At 37.3% G+C, this 25,873-nt stretch overlaps 1 protein-coding gene across 8 annotated transcripts in view; it reads right to left on the bottom strand.

Annotated features, from left to right (window-relative positions):
- The window catches only part of vav2 (vav 2 guanine nucleotide exchange factor), a 177,126-nt gene that overhangs the window by 44,103 nt on the left and 107,150 nt on the right, over window positions 1-25,873 (bottom strand). For all 8 annotated transcript variants that reach the window (XM_077585972.1, XM_077585978.1, XM_077585975.1 and 5 more), the window contains exons 3-4: window positions 9,343-9,401; window positions 1,473-1,541 (exon numbers count right to left, since the gene is read on the bottom strand). In XM_077585972.1, the coding sequence (XP_077442098.1) occupies window positions 1,473-1,541; window positions 9,343-9,401 (128 nt within the window). The remainder of the gene's footprint in view (window positions 1-1,472; window positions 1,542-9,342; window positions 9,402-25,873) is intronic.

Raw genomic sequence — 25,873 nt, 5'->3', positions numbered from 1 at the left:
GCTTTGCAGGCATCTTTCTTATATTCTTGTCATAGAAACAATTCTCAAAATGTCTCGCTTACAGATTTAGTTCTGCCCACGAGCAAAACACTCCAGCAGTGTTGACTTGAGGTGAGGTGCCGTGGTGGAACTTACAGTCATGATCAAAAGTTTACATACACTTATTTTATTTTATTTTTATATTTATTTTTTTCTGGAGAGCTCAATATTGTTCATTCGGTAATTTTACCGATTTGACATGTCATCATCATTGCTCTCTTTTTTCTTTTTATTTTCTTTTTTTTGTATACATTTTACATACAGTTTACATACACTTATAAAGAACATAAAGTCATGGCTCTCCTGAGCTTCCAGTTATTTCTACAACTCAGATTTTTCTCTGATAGAATGATTGGAACGGATACTTTCTTGTCACAAAAAAGATTACATTAACAACGTTAACAACGTTAACATTGCCGTATGTATATTTTTGACTCTACAGATTTGGTCACTTTTTCTGTTAATCCTGAATAAAGTAATAAAATAACAAAAATTCATGAATCTTTTTTTGTGACAAAAAGTATCCGTTCCAATTACTCTATCAGAGAAAAATCAGAGCTATGACATTATGTTCTTCACAAGTGTATGTAAACTTTTGATCACGACTAAGTACTAGGGTATTTTAAGATGATACGCCAAAGACGTACAACGAATACGGTGTTTGTGTTTGCAAATTACTTAACATTTCCTCCAGCAACCGACAAGCAAGTGTTAGAAGACTTTCTTTGTCTTCCGCGTGTTCGGGTAGAGAGATTGTTGATTCATTGAATACAGACTGGAGATCGGTGAACAGGTCCTTCGAAGGATTTATTTTACAGAATATTCTGGGCACGAGCGGGTTTACAAAAGCACAGCTGCTCCTCGCCCAGTGTGTTATTTCAGCGGACTCACAGCATTCTTATACTATCTTGAACCCCCCCCAGGAAACAGCAAGTCAAACTGAAATGAAAACTTGACAGCCCTTGTCTTAATATTTGGATGATAGTTAAGAATAATATAATTTTGCCTAGATAGAGTTAAGAAATATTTATTATGGTAACAGTTTTACAAATCTACCGCGGTGATTTAAAATAAATAAATAATACAAATACAAACAAATAATAGGAGAAAAATAGAAAAACATTCAACCCACAAATGTATTCCAAAATTGTTTTGTTGCAGCCTCAGTCTGTGCACTTGAGTATGCTTAAGAAAATAAGAGGAAAAGCTGCATGTTACGCCATTATAATTTATAGTTTGGAGCAGCGTTTTGCATTTTATTGTGTTTAGTATGGACACGGCGGTTTCTCCAGATAAAGAATGGGAGCACTTCCATTTTTAACGTGACATATATACAACATATATATATATATATATATATATATATATATATATATATATATACACAACATATTTGTCTGTGTGTGAGCGCATGCTATTGAATATCAACTTACTCTGCCAGCTCTTCAAGGCTCCGGTAGACATCATCCTCATTCAAGGCTGTGTCTTCTGTGGGAAAAGGTCTGAAACACAAAACATAGAGTCAGAGGGTAAAATGCACTTTATCAAAAGCCCAACAAGAAAGTGTGGGGTGGGTTGGGGTGGGGGTAGGGGCTAGGGTGTGTCTGTGTTGGTGTTGAAATGCCAAAAACACTTTTCAAACGGTGTTTTCTCTCTGTCACTTTGTCACTCCCCTGTGCATCACACATTCAGGGCAGAAGCCATCAGTCATAAAAAGCATTGTCAAAACATGTCAGCCCACTGATGACAGATAAAAAAAAAAAGCATCTTGCCATCGCCAACTTGGAACTGGAACTAGATTTGAGCAAGGGGGACATCCTTTTTCTAGATTGATGGATAGGTTTTGCGTATTATGGACATTTCAAGGATGTTCAGAAGCAAAACAGGCTGCAAGTCACACAGCCAACAAAAAAAGCGGACAGTAAACGTAATGCTGTAAATCATACGTTTCACTTTCTTGTTGACGCAGCGACTATAAAACTACTAGTCGGAAGTGACAGCACATAAAAACTAATGACTTCGTGATCAGCTCATTAAACAGGGAATTTATTTTGAATCTTTAAAATGTCTGCTCTCTGCAAACATTCTCAAGTGCATGATTAGATCTTGGTTGGTCTTGACGTCGTTCTCAGATGAGCTGATTGCCACAAATTAGAACCTATTACTTCAGTGTCATGAGCAATTTATGACTATTAAACTCATTAAGGTGATAATGTCAACCACCCTGGTGAAACTGAAACAGCGCTGTTTATATCAACGCTAAATATGGAGTCACTTATTAAGGTCTAAATTAGTATCAGGACTTCAAATGTCTTCAAATATCAGTAAGAACTAAATGTGACTTCTTTCAAGGAGATACGATGTTCAATTAAATTAAAAGGGACCTGGTTTTGTCAGAAATTGTTAAGATTCAACAAAGCCAAGCTGCCTTTCCTAGTTTTCTTTTTATACAACAGGGGCTTACTTGCAGGTATTATTGTGTAAACATGCTGCTGTCTTTATAAGGTAATTAAACTGAATTCATTATTGGAACATTTTTATTGTGTTGTGTTTTGCTCTTCCAGAGCAGCAATGGTGTCTGTGTGGAGGACATGGCGCACAATCTTTGTTCTGGTTCAAGGGTGGGCAAATGGCGGCCTGTGGGCCACATGTGGATCCTTTATTAAGAATATAAATAATTTATACATTTATAAATACAATTATTTTATAAATAATTCATTAATAATAAAGAAAAAGAAAGACAAGGATCCAGAAAGACCAAAAAATTGAAAAAGACTAAAATGTTTAAAAAAAAAAAAATATATATATATATATATATAATTTAAAAAAAAACTCCATACATTTGTTAGGTTTGTATAATGGACCTTTTATACATGCGTTGAGAAACGTATTATGAAAAATTAACTATATTAAGAGCACATGTGCACATATTTTGCCCGTATTTAATATGCCATTATTTTTTTTTCCATATATCCGGTTAGGAATTGCATAGTCCGCATAGTCTTCGAGTAGCATTGATGAAAAATTGTTTTAGTAAAGCGTGGTTGAATATACATTTAAATATTAATTATCAACATCGTTCTTGTTAAACTGTTTTTTAAAAAAACATTTTTTTACATACAGTAACTTTACTCGGTTAAAAAAAAACTGTTCATTTTCAGTTAAGTGTGCATACATTGCACATATACAGGTATTTACTGTATATATTACTCGAAGCACTCTCCACATGAGCAGAGCGACAGCTATCATGTTAATGAGTGCTCAGCAAGCGAGCCAAAGGTCAGCCATTTCTGTCATTCATCCCTCACTTCCCCAATCATACAGCTACGCAATGATTCATTTAGCAAAGTCAAACCTTCTCTGTATCAGATGCTTAGCTCAGTTAACTTCTTAAATGTGGTTGAACTTGACTAAAATCTTACAATCCAAAAACTTGCGATTTATGCAACTCTCATCACTACTGTTGTGAGCACAAACACAGCACCGGGCGCTTCCTCCCGAGCGCAATAACACACCCACATTTGACGACCCCCTCCAATGAAATGCACACTATATTATGAGTTATTAATGGAGTCCCGCAGGGCCAAATTTAATTACATAGTAGTTTGTGGGGCCGTGCCCTTGCATCTATCACCTTAGTGTTGTTTTGCGGAGCCAAGCACTCTCTAATGCTGCTGTTTTCATTTCTCCTAAATGGTGCAACAAGGTGCAATTGAACTATGTTTATAATTTCATCAGATCTCCTCTAACAGCCTGTCTCTTGGCTATTCACCGCCATTATTGGCTATGCGGCTCGTTGTTGCTTCATGCTTTTTTACAAGTCTTGGGCAGTCTTCGTGTGCTACTTTCTACATTCTTCGGGAGAAAAGTAAAACTGTTTTACTTCAGTAGAAAACTCTTTTCCTTATGCCACTTTATGACTAGGCTGAGGTGCTCCTGTGTAGAGTATGCTTCTTCTCCCTACGCTTACAAAATCTCCAAAACGTTGACATGTTTTCAAGAATGAATTGTAAAGTGTGAATGTAGGCATGAATGTTTGATCTGATTTATGAGGGCACGTGGTATAGAAAAGGATGAATGGATTGATGTTTTAGTAAAAAAAAAAAAATAATAATGCAAATACAGGTTTAAAATTTTGATTTAAATGTAGGACAGAAAAAAAATGCCTCAAAACTATATAATAACCCTATAATTTTAAAACTAAATTTGCATTGCCTGAAACCAATGTTCCGTGTTTCTGCATGAACATTTGTTGCTGCGGCTGACTAAATTGAAAACTAAGCAAGTAAATAGTTCCCTAAAGTTATATATATATATTTATTTATTTATTTATTTATTTTTAAATAAAAAGTGTAGGGAGTTCCCAGTGTCAGCATCATTTTTATTATTTTTTTAAAGTGGAAATACAAATAAATCTATAAATAAAAAGTTTCCTGTATCTCACTGAGCGACAAATGCATGCAAATGTAGCTAATTTGGGGTTTTCGTCAGGGGGGTTCTTAAAAAAGGTTTCAAAAGATCTTCGCAGACAGTGAAAAATTGTCTGAATATGTTTGAAATGTCTTGTGTATTTTATTTTTAATTTAATTTTTTTATAAGTGTGGGTGGGGGTGATTCCCACGTAATTGGTGGAATAATTCCAAAAAGATTAGTTTATGATAGCCCTATTTAAATGCAACTATTTTAGCTTTAATAGACCCTAAAGAAATTAATTTTAATTCAGGGAGCAGTATGGCATACGCCACTACCCAATTTAGCATTCTCAATATAAATACTTTTTTTTTTTTACATAGTTTCGCAAAAATGTTATGCATATATTCTACAGTGATACGTCAACGTGTGCTTAATGTGTGCTAAATTATATTATGGTATTTACTAGTATTTAGTACATCCAGTAAATGTAAATAAAGATTAAAATAGCAATTCCTATTATTTCATATTCTCTGATCTGCAGCAAAAATAAATGCCTTATTTTGAGTTAAAATGGCAAATTCAGATTAATATGGTCTTTTTTTTAGTAGTGATCCATAACTGATTTACATGTAGTTTTTCCCTGTTTGACGTTAAATGCCTGTTGTTTTGTTATAAAACATAATACTTATATTGACCAAGTTATATAGGGCCTCCTTAAAGTGATTTGTGCTGTGAAAATGAAGTAATCCAACTATCCAAACTCTTGCAATCTTTGCTTTCTTACTGCCAAGCCCTTTTTTTGATTAATACCATAAATTTAGCAAACCCCTAACCATGTTGAATTTTCCTCACTGTCCATAAAGTAAATTCCGGCATAAAGGGAATTGTTGGCGCATGTGTGCCGGACATAGGCGCAGTGAGCCTTAGCCATTGATCAGCCACTGTCAGAGAGCAGAACAGCGGTGTAGTTATTAGATGGGAATACGGCTCAAATAGGCGACCATGGAAGAGGCTTCATGTCCCTGGATGCAACTTTGCTTCTGCTACGCTCAATAAATCACTAAAGCTCAAGCCAGCTTGCACACGTTGCTACTTATTCCCTGTCCTTTCCGGGCTTTTAAATCCGGGCTGGTAGCTTCCTTCAAAGTCACCTTTGCTGGTGAAGTACTTTTTATGCAATGGTTTGTAACTGAATTTTCTGTAGAATTCAGGGCGAGCGGTGGTCTTTTAGAGTTGGCATGCTATAGTGACACATATGAGAGCGGTCGCAAGGGTGCGAGCAGAAAAATTTGGGGGTGTTTTTATTATTAATTTTAATATTAAATATTTTTTAATTATTATTTTATACTACTGTGTAGGTATAAAATTAAAGCGGAAATATTCAGGACTGACGCAGGTTGATGCACACACACTGTAATTTAACCAGCTCCGTGGTGAGTGAAATGACAAAATCACATGCCCACAAATTTGCCAATATGTTGGAATGTACAGTATTCGGAGTTGGCTCGTGCCAACCCGGGAGAGGAAAAAAGGACATTGCAGAAGAGCCGCAAGAGGTTTCAACCAACAATAAAGTTTGCTAACCTGTGGACAGCCAGCTAGCAATTTATGTTTCTCGTACGTCCTTGCTTGAAAGTGAGGGACGAAATTCTTCCCTGTTTTTGTGATGATTAGGCTATTTCAGTAGGACGACCAATTGAAATTATATTTTCGCTGGAGCATTCCTGGGCATGGCTAGAGGCCCGCGAAACACGGCTGAAAACGCTGGAGCCTCCTCGGGCATGAAATCTGGCATTTGCCGGCCTATCTGCTCTATCTCCAGGACGCAAGGCCGTGGACGCCAACGGGCCGTACACCGTTGGAAAGGTCTTGTCGAGACGAATCCGGGGGTGGCCGTATGTCCCCGGTAGGACGTAGGGTTTAGGAAATACCCAAAGATGTCCAGGACACCAAGGATTTTCAAAAAATTACCGCGCCGGCGATGGTTCCCATCTCGGGTAAAAATCCGGCGTTTGCCGGCCCTCTTCTCAACCGCTGAATGTTTACCGGAGAACAAGCCAAGTAAGCAAATTATGCGCATGTGTGTTGTCAATTATGCTTTACTGACAGCTTTTTTGCCATTCAAAAGGCACACGCACAGAAACAACCTCTCGGAACGAACACAACTTCTTATACGTCGTCTTTCCACCTCTCCGCGAGGAAAACAGGACAAATTACACAGGAATTTAAGACCAAAGCAGTAGAACTAAGGTATTGTACAATAGAGGACACTGACAGATAAATATTTTCAATGATTTTATTGAAGGGCTTGGGCATGCACCGCATTAATAGCTTTTTATGACCGCTCGCCACTGGTGGATTTAAATAATGTTACGTATCGTTCTCTATAAATCAATACATTGTATAATGAAAAGTTATAGACATATTTTTATTCGTAATTGTTATTTCTAAACATCTTCATTTTTAGGGGCGTAACAAAAAAACGTTTTTAATCAGAAAATCGTTTATTGATTTAAAAGACGCGAGTGCATCGAATCGAACCATTCCATTTCTAAATATATCGAGATACTCATCAAATCGTCTTCCGTTGGAGAGATGTATCTTAGAAGGAAATGGCTGCAAAAAAAGAAATTGCACTCGAATTGAGCTGTGCCATCTCAAATCGAATCATAATCCCACTGAGTCAAACCTTATCGAATCTTTCCACTTCCAAATCGAGCCATCCTTGATTCGTTTTGCTTATGGAAAACCGTACCAAATCGTCTTTTGCGGAGAAATACACAACCCTACCAAATGAAATATATAAACCACATTATGTATGACATTAAGATGTTTTTGTCACGTAAAGGAGAGTTAGTTGTGGAGGTTAAAAAAATATAATGAAACACAAAGTAGTAAGTCAGTGCACTCATTGAGTTAATACAGTTTTCGTTTGACTTATTTTGAATTTTTCATAGGCCAATTTCCACCGCCGGGAATAGGGGACAGCAAAAAGCAGATGGCAGCAAGCCAACAGGAAGCCTTGATTTTCCAAGTAGAGCTGGCATCGCCAATGCAAAGACAGACACATGAACTACCAAGGCCACAATGCACTGAGCCGATATCAAAGGTGTGATCAATGGGCCCGGACAGAATGTCGATGGAGACGTCTCTGGCATTGATACAGGGGAATTTAACGTAGCCACGAGCTCTCTGGTCACTTTAAAGATCAATGTGGCGCCTGATGTGCTTTCTGTAAGCATTATTTGAGACAACAGGGCAATTATCTGGCAGCAGACCTCCCACCTTGAGAAGATAAAACTGGAGAGTATTTTATCTATATATATATATTTGTGCCTGTGCTTTCTCTCTGGTACTGTTGGTTAGAGTACAATAGTTTCCATTTTGTCTCTTGGGCGGCCATTTTATTTCACTTCGCTTAACCTGGTGGAGGTTTTGCACTTTAGTGCCATTGTGGTTTTTGCATTTTGTTTAACAGTTGTCTAGTTTAACATTATTATTATTATTATTTCACCTTAACTTAAAAAAAGTGTATTGCTTAATCCATTTTTTCGCCTCATTTTCTTTTTGGCTGATTGACTTTTCGCGCTACTCTGCTGCCTGTTATCAACACAATTAAAATGAATGTCATAAGAAGCGGAATGCACTGTAATTGGGTGATAGACACATTTTTGGATTGGTTTTAATAATATGTGCAAAACACCAAGCCTGAAATGGTGATGAAATAAAGTGTTTAAATTGGACCAGAGTGCATTTGTTTTTATTGTTGGAAAATGTACACATAGCTTAAACATGTCTGCATTCTGCATAATTTTTCATCAAAATAAAAGCATGACTTTCAAAATAAAAGCATCACACTTATTTTTACATTTTATTTTGACTTCATAATGACTTTGTGAGAGCCGGTCAGAGACTGTGGAAGGCCCCAATTGGGCCCCTGGGCCATATCCTACCCAGGTCTGGGTTAAAGGGAACTTTTGTTTTTATTTAAAAGTTAATTACTAAAGCACCTTACACTCTATTCTGACTCACAACACCTATGATAATAACACCTGATGAGCATCTAGAGAATTCCCACTGTTAAAAACATTTTACAAATTAATTAAGACGTGAATTGTTGAAATTTAACGGAGCTCAGGATTAGAGTACCAAGGTAAGTGAGTTTCCACTGCGGTCAAACATCATCAATTTCATCACCTCACACAAACAGGCAGCGTGAACGAACAGCCACAAGTCAGCAGCTTGAGTTGTGTTTATTAATAGCACGAGACCTGAGCTCGCTTTCTGTGTCACTCTCTTTCTCCCTTCATTTCCTGGCGTGGCTCCTAATGGGCGCGCGCCATCAACTCATTACTCAGACAGATAAAATGGCTTTTTTTATGTGGTGCTGGAGCTCCCGAGCTCCAAGCCGTTTGAGAAAATGAAGAGGAATCAGAAGCCCATTTTAGGGCTGATAAAAGAAGTGTGAATGATTTCTTTATTGTATAAGAATAATGGCGGCGGCATACAATGGAGTCATCTGACTTAGGGTGTGTGATTTTACTTTTCTCCAGCAAGGTGACAGTCACTAATTGGTCTTAAGTGTAAATTAATTTTAAAATGGCAGCCATAGGCTATTAATCTCGTTGATGTGAAACTTTTATGTTCTATTGTCATCTACAATGTTAGAGCCACAAAAACAGTTACTTGTTATGACTCATTACCACATTAAAATGGGTTATTCTTTTTTTTTTTTTCATTTCATTCAGTATTGTTCATTCAAAAAAAAAAATTTTTTTTTTTAAAATGGGTCATTCTCTGAGAGATTTAATTTGCAACTCTTTTTTTTAAGTAAAAGAAAGAATCCTACTTACTTAGCTCAATAGAAGAGGAGTTAAAAATGAGATTTACCTGATGCCTTTGATTTGTGCAATACTGTGATGGGAGATTCTTGACAGAGTGGAGATGACCTGAAACAAAGAGACGATACGTCACATCAACTACACTTAAAAACAAGTTTATTCACACTGCAGTCAATATAATGTTTGCTAATGTATGATATGGAAAGGAATAGAAGCATACAGTAAAGATCAAAACAAAACAAATTACATTCGACATGCTCCATCTCCGAGAAAAGCTGTGGGCAAAGTTTGACTCGTGCCAACGTGGATAAGAATAAGCCACAAAAACAAGAGATTTTGAATTGAAAAATAATCCTTAAAACACCGACAAAACAAATGTGCACATTGCAAAGTAAGAAGAAATGACCAGCAACCTCCACCAAAATCAATATACTTAGCATCAACATGGAATGCCTTTAACGGCCAACCACCAATCTCATTGATGTGAAACTTTGTTGAAATGTTAGAGCCACAAAAACAGTTACTTGTTAAGACTCATTAACACATTAACCCTGGAGAACCCACGGGGTCAAATTTGCCCCCTATAAATTTTGCTACTCAAATAACAAAGACCTTTTTTTTTTTTTTTACAAATTTAACTTCAAAAGTCCAGAGTGCCACTTCTGACCCCTGCATGGGGCCATCTAGTGGATGAATATTGCACTTACATGAGCCAAAGTGGTGGTGACAAGATGTCTAAAATGCAACAAATAAAACAAAAAAAATATATTGTTCAATGTAGCTGTGTATTTGATTAATTATTTTCTTAAATTCTAAATAGTTTACTGACAGTTTTTGTTATTCTGATTTTTCGAAATGATACCCCTAAATCCCAAAGGGTCAAATTTCGCCCTAATCCTAAATTAGGGAATAAAATTGAAAAAAAACATTGAAAAAAACATATATTTTGGTGTTCAGTGAATTTATAGCATAGTCATTTAATTTAATGTATAATTCATAATTTTCCAAAGAAGAAAAGGGTTCTTGGGTTCTCCAGGGTTAAAATGGGTCATCCTCTGAGAGATTGTGTGCAAATTCTCGGAGATGCTGAGAGTGGACTGTAACAAATGCAGGATGGTAGTGAATGCATCATCCCCTCTCCGGTCTTTGTGGCCTCGCCTTTGATGATCTTGCAGAAAAAAAGACCAATATTTATAAAAAACGGCGAGTGTTACGAATCTACGATTGAGAAAACTACATTCTGAACGAGACACATAATAATTGAAGAATTGCACTGTGATTAGCCGCACAAAAACATTTGCAAAGAAAAGATATTTTGGCCTGACAAATAATGACAACGACATGAATTCTTGATCTGTCATTACAGAATGATAGTTTGAAAGTCTCCTGGCGTATCTCCGAAAGCCGTTCCTTGCTATGCAGTGTGCACACATTTGGACCTTAATATGCCTTATACAGCAGTTCCCCAGACATGAATAGTATGCTGATGATCACAGCATAAACAACGCCAGCATCATGTCCATGCACGTCAGATAGAGTATTCTGCTTTTAGAAAGGTAAAAATCTCACCCACATACAAAAAAAAAAAAAAGAGAGCAATGATGATGACATGTCAAATCGGTAAAATTACCGAATGAACAATACTGAGCTATCCGAGAAAAAAAACAAAAAAAGAAAGGTAAAAATCTTCATTTTGTCCTGAAACTGTCAGTGTTGTGGTCATGTTGAGCAGTGGGGTAGAATTGTATGGCATTACATCGAGAGGCGTTTGTGTCGCCTCGGCACTTTTAAAATCACCGCAAACTATAAATCACAATTAATTCATTTTAGAGATAGATGATCTGATTCAGTTGTATGTAATCCGGAAGGGTTGATTTGTAGATTTGAGACTTTTATACTTTTTGTTGATTGTCATATCTATTGCTTTATTTATTGCTGTGACGCACTTTACTCAAGTTTTATGATATTTCTCTGTCAGGGGAATGCATATAATATTGATGATGAACTACTGTATGCATATCTTTCAAAAGTTGTTCAGAGGAGAAATTACATTGTAGATTGCAAGTGTTCGTGCACAATTGTCTCACTTTCTGTTTTTTTTTTTTAGTTAGTGTATTCTGGCTTAGTTTGTGCTCAATTGCTCTAAGTAATTTAGTACGTGGTTAAAATGTTCATGTTCATTTCAGATGATTGAATGCTCCCTTTATTTTTCATGCAAGAGCTCCTTTATGGTTGAGGACTACAGATGGCGTGCTTGCACGGTCTACAGATGCCAAGTTCAGGATGACGGGGGAATCGGCACCAGACACACACGCACACACACACACACACACACACAGAGACCCTCCAGATCAGAAACCCTGCCTCTGACGCCTCATTAACCACTCGTGGGTGTGTTTCGGCTTACAACACCGTGGCAATGCCAGATGCCCCCTCAACCAAAAGGAGAAAATTGTTATCTCAACCACTCGTACCCGGCAGGTGTGTCATACATAGCCTTTTGTCACTAAACACACAATGCTTGCATCTCAAAGCTGGGAGCATTTTGATCGTTCAATGTGAAAAGCAAAGAACGCCACTTCGGTGCTAATTGTCTTGAGTGCCCTGATGCAAGTTGATTGTATGTTTAACAAGCTGTTTTCGAGGAGGGTTGAGTATGTATTTATCACACATTTAATGGTACGCGCATCCAACGAGGGAGCGAAACCTTAACAAAGCATTTACCTGGCATCGTATTCAGTGATTATTTCGGCATGGCTAAACCAGTGTAATTGTCATGCTCATTCTTAATGGTTCCAAAATGGGACCGGTCCACCTCTACATGAAATACCATTATGCAAGCGAGCTGAATTTTGTTGCTCGGGTGTATTAAAATTGTCACAATATCATCGTAACAAGAGACGATCAAGGCCTGGTGGGTGGTGTCTGGTCGGTGCTGGATTTCACTCTCCTTTCTTTTCTTTGGTCCTTCCTCGGGTCTCCTGACGGCCTCACGACTCTGGCTGGAAGTGTTCGGTTTAGGTGAACGGTATGGGATTTTTTGAATAGGTTTTAGGTGAACTAATGAATAGACACACTCGCACGCACGCACATACACATACTCACCCACATACAAAAAATAAAAAATAAAAATAGAAAAAATAAAAAAAATAAAAAAAAATAAAAAAATAAAAATAAAAATAAAAATAAAAATAAAAAAATAAAAAAATAAAAAATAATAAATAAACAAAAATGAAAAAAAATTGAAAAAAAATAAAAATAATAATAAAATAATAATAAAATAAAATAAAGAGAGCAATGATGATGACATGTCAAATCGGTAAAATTACCGAATGAACAATACTGAGCTTTCCAGAGAAAAAAAAGTATAAAAAATAAAAGATACGATCAAAGCAGCGCGTGCCGACATGCAAATCGGTCATCCGACACGGGTATAGGGGCGAAAGACTAATCGAACCATCTAGTAGCTGGTTCCGTCCGAAGTTTCCGATGAGGCTTTTTTTTTACCATGATGGATAAAGTTATTACCCAATTCCTCATTATTAATAGTACAATATTTGTTTTACATCTTTCTTTGTTGATGGGAGACAATTACAATACACTTTCAAACTCCAAAAGGACTGACAGGCAATGCCGCAAACGGCAAGAATTTAAATTAGACTGACAGGCAGATGAGCAGATCAGGCTAGCCACAGCTGGGCTGTGAATCTGCTGGCGTAGATCCAGAGAGGTCAGAGCAGAGCCAAAGCCTGCTTGACCCGAGGTGACAAGACTTGAGCGTGCCAGCATTGAGCGTGTTAGGGTGACTTACACATATCGCAGGGAAAAGTCTATTCAAATTAAATCTTGAGCATCCTTGGCATTAAGCAAGTGTAACAGTGTCAATTTTTCATCCGAGTTTGATGTGAAAGGCATGTCGTGGACATGTTGGGGCTTTGTTCTTAAGACTTGTGACGTCACAAGAAATGCTAATTTGCAATCTGTTTGCCGGGGAATGTGTAGGATGTGTTGTCACGTTGTAAATGATGATTACATTATTTGTGTCAACTTGGGGATACTTTTAACTGAAGACAAAGTGGATGTGTTTCATTCTGTTCATTCAACAAAGCCGATCTAGGTAGTGTTTCAATGCCTTTGTCGGCCTCTGACGCTGTCCTAGCATGAAGGGAGTTTGCTAATCGGAGAGATAAACTTTCTTAGGTTAGCTTAGCACTAGCTAGCTAGTACGACAGACACGACATGGATGGACGCCATGGATCGATTTACAACTTGACCAAAAGTAGAAAAACATCCTGGATTCTGTCGTTGCCTAGCGAACGGGGAGGGATTCTGTAAATTATTTTAACCCTATAAAGCCTGAACCATGAAATATGAGAGAAAATTCAGATTCTTTGTAAATAGAGTATTTATTGGTCCTTTTGAACAAACAAACAATTCATTTAAAAAAAATTAACTTCCACATATGACTTTTGATTACATATGACTTTTGTTTTTTTGTTTTTTTTTCCTGGAGAGCTCAGTATTGTTCATTCGGTAATTTTACCGATTTGACATGTCATCATCATTGCTCTCCTTTTTTTTGTGTGTGTGTGGGTGAGTATGTATATGTACGTGTGTGTCCGTGCGTGCGAGTGTGTGTGTATTCATTAGTTCACCTAAAACCTGTTAAAAAATCCCATACCGTTCACCTAAACCGAACACTTCCAGCCAGAGTCGTGAGGCCGTCAGGAGACCCGAGGAAGGACCAAAGAAAAGAAAGGAAAGTGAAATCCAGCACCGACCAGACACCACCCACCAGGCCACCAACCAGAGTCCTTCACCAACCCCAGAGACATAAATTCCAACAAATCAGGGAGACCTCAAGAGACCAAAATTACATATGACTTTTGATTTGTGTCATATTTGATACATCCGGTCACAACGCTTTAAATTCCTACATTTATAACTATCAAACATATAATAATAAACAGACATATCAAACACATTAGTATTTCCGAAATAAGTATAGGTTGTCTCTCCTTTTTTCAATTGAGGCAATCTTGCAAGGTCAGCTGGGTGATGCTGCCATCTAATGTATTATCCGTGCAATGCACATGTCAGGTAATATACGTCAGAGATTTAATGGGGGGGGGGGGGGGGGGAAATAAATTATACTCATGAAATAAAGGGCTCAAAATGTCTTGTATTTAATATGATACGTTTGATTTTAGGAAAACCTTTCCATAGGTTAATGCGGCCGCCTTAAAGTGTCGGCCACATACAGTCTTGGTACACACCGATATGTTAAAAAAAAAATAAAGATGAGGCTTGCTAAAGTCTTTTGGACAAAATATTGTGTAGATAAAGTGTTATACAAGTACAAGCAATAATCCCATTTAAATTGATTCAAGATTCTGTCGTTAAATGGTAAACTAATTTGCAAATGCTGATTTGGAGTAAGAGTCCAGTCACTAATATAAATGTATTTGAGTTAATGAGTGTATTCAAATATAACTACAGTAAACAATAAAAGTGGCATGTTTGGAAATCACTCCAGCAGTTCTCACAAGGCGATGAGGCTTTTTGCTGGAATCTGTTCCAGATGTACCATACGAGACAAAATGTCAAATCCCTTTAAAATTCTGCTGAGCTGACGTGAAATTGGAATACTATGAAGCCAGAAAGCTGATAAGTAAAAACAATGCTCTCAGTTACATTCAACAAAGCATCCTTCACGAGGTCATTTCTTCAATAAACATTTTGGTGTCACATTACTTTTTTGTGATTTTCTGTCCGCCTCAGTTTCTGTGATCCTTCCCCACCTCGAATATACTCGCCGCACCCCTTTTCTGATCCGTTGGTTTAGCCAAAGCCAGGGAGTCTTTACACATTATTAATTTCCCTCTCATCTCATTCTCCCCAGGGGGTCTTAACGCTGTGGCTAGCCAGAGACTAAAGCTTCTTTTACCCTTTCTAGGAATATAGAAAAAGACACACAACAGAGGGAAATATTGGGTTTCCAAAGCCGAAACGAATACTTTACCTTATCAACCGACACGTAACCCCGTTGCAATTCCCCTCGCCCACATTTGACCGTGTGCATAATTAAAATCACATGTAAAGTGTTTTCCTTTTTTCTTACATTACGGCAGCATGCAAAGATGTAACTCTCCAACTATGTGGTCAGACTTGAACTGGTTCTCTGAGGGTTCACTTTAGGGTTCAGTTGTGGTGGTGTCGCAAACGGTATCACATGGTTACTGTATGAGTCAGGGGGAAATAGGATGACAGGAAAAGGGTGGTATGAATTAACTATATGATGCGGCCAATTGTTTGCAAACACACTCCACCATTACATGCTTGCCTGATCGACCACATGTGTTCTCTGTCCCAGGGAGAGACAATCAAGCGCTCAATGTTGTCCAACCAACCAGACGATATTCAGGGACGTGCCTTAGCAAATATGCATTCGTGCTCGTCTGACTCGAATTAAGTCAGAGGGCAAATATGTCTCATTATATTTGATTTCAGTCTGAAAAAGATGACCAGAAGCGCTACTGGCAGTCCATCATAGCCAGCAATGTTTTTTTTTTTTTTTGGGAGACAGTTATGGCACTAGCAGCACAAATCGATGCACGTGTTGGAAGTAATCCAGCGTCATCCGTTCTGCTTTTCCATTTCCCACATTCGGTTTCTCTTCCAATAGCTCACGCCTTGATAGCGTGGTATATTTATGAAGTCTTCGCACTTTGATAACAGCATCGGTCTAGTTCGTCTGCTTATGCCAGCCTGCCAAAGTGGAATGTAGAATACGGCAAAAGAGCCCAGAACAGATGGCTGAGTGGGAATCCTGCATGCCCAACATAAATAATCGACAGACAGAGGAGCAACGGTTGAGCCCAATGTGTTTGTGTCCCACTATCCCACTGCCTTTGGGAGTTTTGGCCTTTCAAACGTTGCCTTTTTTGACTTTGGTCTCTCACACTCTCGCTTGGAACTCACTTTTATAGTTTGGTTTCAAGCATTAAGATGATTTGTCATTAACATATTCTGTGTGTTCCATAGTACAAAGGCCACAAAAAGATGACCTTGCCGCTAGACCACGCCCCGCTGAAAAAAAAAATGGATGTTACTTAATCTAGCAGCTGTATTATGCCTGCACACAATTTACAAATTTAATCCATGAAAATATATCCACTTAAAGTGACAGTGCGTATTATTTAATGCCATCTAGTGGTGAACTAATACAATGCAACAATTTTGAAGCACACCTCACAAGGCTGCCACCAATTCGGAGTGAGCGAGCAGCCCAGCAAGCAGGAGTTAGCAAAAGCTAACAAGAGCAAAGCAGAAGTCGATAAGCGGCAGGATCCCGAATCACGGGACTCAACGAAGACCACCTGCAAGCCCCAGCTGTGGAAGGTAATGGGCAGTTGACCCATTGGGTCGGACACGAGCTGCAAGCACCACAAGAGGCTAACTACTTTTGGGAATTCTTCACCTTTAGATATCCGTAGCAGAAACATGGCAGCGAAACATTCTAGACTCCTGTAAGGTGTGACGGGATGTAATATAATTAGCGATTACTTGATCTCCGATTACTTTTTTTTTTTTAAATGCTCGTTGATGTGATAGAACATATAAATTTTTCATATTATTGAAATGAATAGTTTTAAAATTAATTCATTATTACTTCTCCACTAGATGGCGCTAAATATTACACACTGTCCCTTTCAAGCCTCCGGTGGCTACAATGTATCCCACCACGCGAAAAAGCGGTGCTAGCCACCAGCTAGCTCGTTAGCTAACAGGTGCCTATCAACTGACGGATGGCGACAGGCTCTAAATTACACCAAGCTGTTCTCTGAATCAGTGTTAATTTTGACAAGAAATTTTAGTTTTAGGTATTGTCTTTTGACTAAAATGAAATAAAGTTTTAGTCATCTGATTGTATTTTAGTTTTAATCCAATTTTAGTCGACGAAAATAAAGAGCAATTTTAGTCAACGAAAAAAGAGCAATTTAGTCGATTAAATTGACAGTTTAGTCTATTTTCCTTCAGCATACATTTCAACTTTTATACAGAAACATAACACCTATTTGTCACTGTAGTTTAATACGCAAGACACATTTAATACAACGTTGTCTTTAATAATTATTTCAATGAACTGACAACAATATAACTTAGTTTTCACCTTAACAAAAAAAAGTGCATAATTGCTTGAGATTAATTTTACAGCTGCACAATGAATGAGTGGTTCTTTTCTCGCACCCGCGTTTCATTCCTTCTGATTGTGTGAATTTTCGTCATTGTGTTGTTTTCATTTTTGTTTTAGTCATTGACGAAATTGTCAGTTAATTTTAGTTATCGTTATTGTCTAAATGATTGGCTTCTATTTTAATTTTCGTCTGAAAAATTTTTTCCGGCACAAACATTTTCCGTCGATTAAATAATCACTGCTCTAAATTGTGACATTGGGGAACATTTTATATCTCCAAAATTCAGTAATGCATATTTCTCAGACTTTTCACATTATCATCAATGATCTTAAAATATTTATAACGCATTAAAAATAGATCTCTGAATACTACAGGGTTTTAAGTTTTAACCGTCTAAGTAAGCATAAACTCTATTGGGAGTTGTTTTAGTCCAATGCATTCACTAAAGGCCCTTGCAAACATTTCCTGTGACAAATCCCAAGTTGATTCGTCTCCAATCGTTGTGTCATGTTAAAAAGTTGCTCAATGCCATCAGGCGTTTTTTTCCTGCATAAATCCTGATTGCAGTCAGATTGGCACTTGCCACATTGCACTAAATCCCCTCAAAGCAGACCTTCTATCCGCTTGATTACAGCCCATTTCACTGTACAAGAAAAGCCCCTGGTCTGGCCTACGGGCCAAAAGGAGTGTTGTTAACCTAAAGACTCCATTTAACATTGGTGCCACATGAAATTACTGCTAGCCAACAGAGGGCACTCAGTCCACACTTCAAATCACATCACAGATAGAAACTGTATGTTCACATAAAGTAGATGACTTTGGGCACACACTTCCTACATCCAGTAATATGAATTATTGATGTTATTAAGTGCCGCGGATCAATCTGAGGCTTGTTTAGCTTCAGGACCTTGAACATTGATTCGATCTTGAAGGCAGAGGGGCAACGGTGCCTAATTTGTGTAAATAGTACTCCATAGATCGTATCGGCCAGGACGACATATGCCAATGTGCTGCAGCCATGTCCGTGACCCGCCTCATTTCACACCACATCGCCACACACACAAAACCCGCTCACCTGTGTGCACTTGTGTAATACGTGGCATTCAGCCATGACAGAATCAGCACACACAAAGGTCAACGTGCAGCGCATAGAGTACACATTTGCGAAGCTTGTGCGGACACATTCGCAAATCAATGGTGCATTAGATCCCGCAGGGCGTGCAATATTAGCAAATACGCATGCATCAGGGAGATGAGTGTTAAGGGAAGTTAATCCCGGAGTCAAACAGGTGGACATGAGGGGACATTGGACGTTGTGGGAGGAACTGCAATAACTCTAAAAAATATATCACTAATTAGCATAACCAAACTAAAATGTATTTTTGTCTACCTGAGCTACTTCTAAACCATGTGAACCACGGGGTCAAATTTGGCCCCTATAAATTCTGCTACTCAAATAACAAAGACCATTTTTTTTTTTTTACAAATTTAACTTCAAAAGTCCAGAGTGCCACTTCTGACCCCTGCATGGGGCCATCTAGTGGATGAATATTGCACTTACATGAGCCAGAGTGGTGGTGACAAGATGGCTGGCAACATGCTGTTTTGTTGAGCTGGAAATCAATCCAAACAAAACCATCTTCTCAGCAAACCATCAGATGGTAAAATTATTATTTTTTTTGTTAATCTATTTCATATCATGTTGCAGAATGCCTAGGAGTATGTTTTACATATATATTTTGATAAATTAGCAACTCTGAGCTAGTTTAAAAAAAAAAGGGTTAAAATTGAAAGAACATATATTTTGGTGTTCAGTGAACTTATAGCAGTCATTTAATGTATAATTCATAATTTTCCAAAGAAGAAAAGGGTTCTTGGGTTCTCCAAGGTTAAATTACAATACCTCGTACAAGCTAGCACATCGTCAAAACGCGCCCATATAAACGTCTTGTAAAGCTAATCTATACTAAAACTGCAGCTACGGTTACATTTTGGCCTTGACATGCTCATGTACAATCTGGCAGCTGGGCACAATGTTGCAGAGAAACTAGCTGCTCAGTCATGGGTGGGTCGCGACACTTACCGACAGTTTTCGGGAATAGCTAACAAAAGATGTACTTAGTTGTTGGCCAGGCACTCCGGATACCCAACTATTTGTGTACGAAATTAAAAAGTCAATTTTCCATAATATGCCCCCATTGAGGAAAAAAGATATTCCAATGTTAGGATTTGATTTAAGTTTAACGATTGGACAGTAAGTGGACTTTATAATAATAATCCATCCACCTTTCAAAGAACCTCAAGATGCTTAAGGGAATGGTAATCAAAAAATGTGTGTGTTTGCATCCCGTAGACAAATCAAACACAAAGCGTTATATTGCTTATATTAGATACATTTATCTGAGCTGCACCTGCGCATTTCCTTGCAGCAAAACAGACACACCAATAATAATAATAATAATAATAATAATAACTGCATGCACAATTTCTGGAAAAATGCCTGTGAATTCTGAAAGCTAATATTTGAATGCATGTCAAATGCTTTCTTGTAACAATAATATGAAACGACATTGAGTATAAATAATTGTACAGTGATTATTATACAAAATTGAATCTGCTCCAACCAGAAAATCAACCCAGTTCTCCCACACACGCTTTAAACTGGGGTTGTAAATTTCAGTGACATTGTATGCGATTTTATTGAATAATGTGGTATAATACTGAAAACTGACATTGAAGATGAATGTGGATTTTATGTGTTTAATTCACATTTTTGTGATTAAGTAATGTATGTTGTGATAGTACATATGCATATCAATGTATGGCTCATTTTGGACAAATTTTACAGTGGGAGTTGGGATTTGAACCACCAACCCTTTGGTCACTGTAAAACTTAAAAACAGTTCCGCTGCAGCAGTATCATACACCTGGGAATGATGATGAGTGGTATATAAGGGAGTGGAATGCTGACTTTGGAAAGTTGAATATATATCCCATTGAACATGAATGGGGACGTTTTTTTATATAAAATGTTAAATTGTGAGGAATCTGTAAATATGTGAATGAGAAAAACACAAGCCTGTGAGGCATGAATTTTTGGAACATATTTGAATGGTGTACAGTGTTCCCTCCCTTTTTGCTGGGTTAGATTAAAAAAAATACCCACAATAAATGAAATCCGCGTAGTAGTTAGCTTTATGTTTTACATTTATTATAAATGTTTTAAGGCTCTAAAACCCCTCACCACAAAGTTGATACACTTTTCTCATTGAGGCATTGACATTTTCTCGAGGCCGCGAAAAGTGAACCGCGTTATAGCGAGGCAACACTGTAAATCAAATGTTGTATGTGCGAGTTGAAATGTGTCAAAAAGTGAAAAGAACTTTCACTTTCCTTTCTTTGGTCCTTCCTCGGGTCTCCTGACGGACTCACGACTCTGGCTGGAAGTGTTCGGTTTAGGTGAACGGTATGGGATTTTTTAATAGGTTTTAGGTGAACTAATGAAGACACACACACTCGCACGCACGCACGCACGCACGCACGCACATACACTTACAAAAAAAAAAAAAAAGACAGCAATGATGATGACATGTCAAAACGGTAAAATTACCAAATGAACAAAACTGAGCTCTCCAGAAAGAAAAAAAAAGGAGAAAAAAAAGGGAAAAGAACCATAATAATAACAAAGAATCACAATAACATGTGTGAATGTTTTCAGCATTCACACATAATGAAGAGTGTTGCCGTATTGCGCAAGAAACCCGAGAGGCGTAATTAGTGGGTTAGAGCTTAAGTTTGTTTAGTTTTTTTTCCTACAAATGATTGCCCTGATCTGTTCTTAGGATAATACACCAGCGGCTCTTTAGATGTCTGCCACATGGATGTCAAAATAATATCCACAAAGGTGCGGTTAAGAGTTCGAGTCAAGGTCAATGAGAGGCTCGGGTGTCGCAATCAACTCGTGAAAGGATGATGTCTGGCTCGCTTGATGTTCAAAAGAGTTTGATCACGGCGCAGTGGCAGATGCCAAAGCAGTATGAGGGACTGATATCAAGCTGCAGAGGGTTGCTTACCTTGAAAAATATGTGACAGAGAGAAAACAAACCCGCAAATATATATTTCCTTCAGGAATCCTTTCTTTTGAAAATTGTCTGGGTGTGGGCGTTGAGAGCTTGTCTCTTCATTAATTATTTGCAGCAAGAATGAATCTGTTATCAGACTACATCTGTCCGGCATGGGATTTTTTAATAGGTTTTAGGTGAACTAATGAATACACACACACTCGCACGCACATATACATACTCACCCACATACAAAAAATAAATAATAATAAAAAAAAATAATAAAAAAAATAAAAAAATAAAAATAAAAAATATAAAATAAAAAAATTAAAAATTAAAAATTAAAAATTAAAAATTAAAAATAAAAAAATAAAAAAATAAAAATTAAAAATTAAAAATTAAAAATTAAAAATTAAAAATTAAAAATTAAAAATTAAAAATTAAAAAATAAAAATAAAGGAGAGCAATGATGATGACATGTCAAATCGGTAAAATTACCGAATTAACAATACTGAGCTCTCCTGGGGAGAAAAAAAAAAAAAAAGACTACATCTGTCCACTGCTACTTATTTAGGATTTAAGATTAGTCTTACTGAGAGCGAGAAATTTTGAGTTGATCTCAATCTCTGTGCAACAAAAGTTACCATAATTGCAACCGGTATAAGTGTTTCTCTAAATCATGCTTTGAAACCAGGAAACAAAAGGGTAGCAACAATGTAGCCTTACATGTAATCTTAAAATCTAATGCTTTGTGGTGCCACTGCAGAGGTTGCCATAAAACATGTGCAGCTCACGGTTCAACAGCAGACAGCTGGCTGCTTTCAGCCAATCCATTAGCTATTTATACAGCCTTTGCTCGCCAGTTGTTGAGGGGGGGACAGAAGGAAAACTGCTGTCGCTACAAGCAAAATGTCTGCAATTATTATTCCAAGTGATTTAACTCAACTCACAGCAATAATCAATTATGAAACATGGCGTCATAATAATAAATCCGTCAACTGTTATGCTAGTATACAAGCAAAGCAATAAATGGTAGTTTGGACAAAAAAATGATTCCCAATCAGGGTGCAGTGGCACACAATTGAACAACTTATCAACTCAATACCGACCTTAACTTGCTTTGAAAACAGCCCTTTGTATTTTTTTTTTTGCTATTTTTGAAATGGGATTTTAGATTTGTCCTCTGCAGGGTGTACATCAGAGTTGATCCCTAAGAAAAAGCTGTTGGGGGTATGGTGAGACAAGGGTTTAAGGGGGGTTATAGTGTTAAAGAACAAACTGGGGATCATGGGAGGAAACGGGATTTCCTATAATGTGTGAGCAGCGTGTTGATGAGGCTAATACTTCTATACTTATACATCCTTATCACATCACAGCACCTTAGTCGATTTGGTTTGATTGCCCAGTACACGACTGTCCAAGCGAGAGTATTGAGAGAATAAATGGGATTAACCAAAAGGCGTAATCCAGTTGCCCTTTTGGGGGAGGTGATCTGCCCACACTCCTCTGCTTGAGAAGATAAGGGGATGGGGGAACATAAACCCCTGAATCACCCCCCAAAAAATGTGGGTTTAGCATTATAAATATGAACATCAAGTTTGAATTAAGCATACGTTAAGAAGTTAATTGAACTTCAAGTCAGGATATTAAAGCATTTTGTTCTTAGAGAAAACATACCCTTAAACTAAACTAAGCGCAATTTCTGCAGAAATTGCGTGGCAATGCTGGAAGGTAAATGCTAATAGCTGAATGCTAAGCTGCATGCTAATATCTGAATGCTAAGATGAATGCTTATGAAGTAATATGAAAGATACATTTTGTGAAAATTACAAAGTATTAATTGTAGTTGAAAGATAAATTAACAAAAAGAACACTTGAACCTGAGAGGCGTGAATTTTTGAAGCGAGTTAAAATTCATATGGAAAAGTGTTATCTGAAAGTACCCTCCATTCATTTAGATGGAAAAGTGGAACTAATGATATCCAATGGAAAAAATGAACACACACAAAAAAATATCACTCAATAGCGCCAACTAGGCATGCAGTACCCTCCATTTATTTAGATGGAAAAGTGGAACTAATGGTATCCAATGGAAAAATGAAAAAAAAAAAAAAACACTTAATAGCGACACCTGGGCATGCAGTACCCTCCATTTATTTAGATGGAAAAGTGGAACTAATGATATCCAATGGAAAAATGAAAAAAGAAAAAAAATCACTCAATAGCGCCACCTAGACATGCAGTACCCTCCATTTATTTAGATGGAAAAGTGGAACTAATGATATCCAATGGAAAAATGCACCTTCATTTTTTTTTAAATCACTCAATAGCGCCACCTAGGCATGCAGTACCCTCCATTCTTTTACATGGAAAAGTAGAACTATGATAGTCAGTTGGTATATATTTATAACCCTTAGCATAATTGCATGGATATATTTGCAATGTACAGTCGGAGGTGGGATTCGAACCCGCAACCTCCTGGTTACTGCACAAGACAATTTACCAAATCCACCGCTGGGCAGTAAAAGACAGCTGGTAATGATGGTCAGTATGGACGTGGGCTTCCAGCATTCCCACAACTATTAGTAACATGCTTGATGATTAACTAATTACAATACAATGTAATCAGCCATTAAAGGCATTTATCTTTATCTGGGTTAGTTCACTCAAACATAATAGAGTCGCAAAAATTGAATAGGCACTAAAAGATTAAGTATCACCAAAATCCTAATGTAAATTTCAATGCCAGTTATTTTATGTTAGTAATTAAACTATTTGTTCATACTTCTTACCGCTTGTTAAAATCACTGCCGCTAATAAAGATAGGGTGCTTTTAATGGAGATCAATTCCTTCTCACTATTGCACATTTAGCACCACTAATGGCGTGGTTTAAGAGGAGTAACCAAGTTGCTCTCAAGCAATAATGACTTTTAACGTTGCATAGACTGTGAATGTTAACTCTTAAATCGTCAAGATAATGAACACAAATAAAGGTTTGAATCAACTTCTGTTTGCCACTGCTGTCTTTTTCGTATTCCTGCAGAATAATTGTGCCCCAAATTCTATGAGTTAAAATCCCTCCGGATTGCAAATCTTTTTTAAATCAATCAAATTGCAAATCGATTTTCATAGACGAGTGAATGTCTTTGCCTCCAATGAATACATGTACTGCTCTGCTATCTGTCGAGGAGTATTTATTTCTGGTTGATGAACCCACCAGTGGATTTGAATCCGACTCACTGCAGTTCAGATATATAAATGAATCAAATCCCTTCTTCAAGTCATTATTGCCAAAAATGTAAAGCACTTCATACACATTAACACTTGATAGACATGTTTACCCCTATTGTACATTAAAAAAAAAATGAACCCTGTGGAATACCATAGTTCTTTTCTCATATTACACATGTTCGTCGGACCACTTTCCTTTTTTTGTTATCGCCAATCATTTGAATCAGGTGTGTATTGACCTCCGCCAAACCCCTGAGACTAACTCACAAAAGGCTTGATCAAACCCAAGTTAAGAACCACTGTATTATATATTATATCCAGTACACTAGGGGTGTGCCAAAAACGTAAGAATCACGATTCTCATTTAGTATGATTCAGAATCAGTTTTTAAAACTAACTAAATCAATTTTATTTAAATTATTTTATACTGTCTTGCCCTTGTTTGTGTGTGCCTTTATTGGGAGCGCTGTTCATGTTGTGCACGATTTGGCCACTAAGGGCCAGCGTGGTTCCGCGTGTTCTAATAGAAGACTATTATTATTTAGCTATATTAGAGAGTAGAAGGAAAAAGTCAAGATCGAATTATGCCAATAAAAGTTTTTTTTTACAGCTTAAGAAGAGCATATGCCGGTGAGTAATGTTAAGATGCTACTCTTTATACATTCCTGAAGTGTTTTGTATGAATAGCCGTTCTTTTGAGTGATAAAAGTGCCGCGAGTAGCGCGCTAATTAGCACTAGCAAGTCAGACTAGAGTAGATCATGACGATTCCTTTGCACGTCTACAAATTGAAGCAGAAATCATTGTCAATTAAATCATTCAGAATCGAAAATCGATCCTGAATAAATAAATAAAAAAATTGATTCTGAATCGAATCGCAGACCCAAAAATCGGAATCGAATCGAATTGAATCTTGAGACCCACCCCTACAGTACACTATTATTAGGGCATATCCAAATCTATTGCAAGCTGGGGCTCCAAATATGACACTTCATACGGAATTTTTAATTTTCTTTCAACATTGTAAATGCTTCTTTTTGTGACCTACTTCCAAATCACATTTTTAAAACCTAATTCCAATACAAGTACA

The sequence above is a fragment of the Vanacampus margaritifer genome, chromosome 14, assembly GCF_051991255.1.
Source record: "Vanacampus margaritifer isolate UIUO_Vmar chromosome 14, RoL_Vmar_1.0, whole genome shotgun sequence".
NCBI classification, from domain to species: Eukaryota; Metazoa; Chordata; class Actinopteri; order Syngnathiformes; family Syngnathidae; genus Vanacampus; species Vanacampus margaritifer.
The sequence above is the reverse complement of the archived record's forward strand: the minus strand, read 5'-3'. Positions and strand labels throughout refer to the sequence as shown.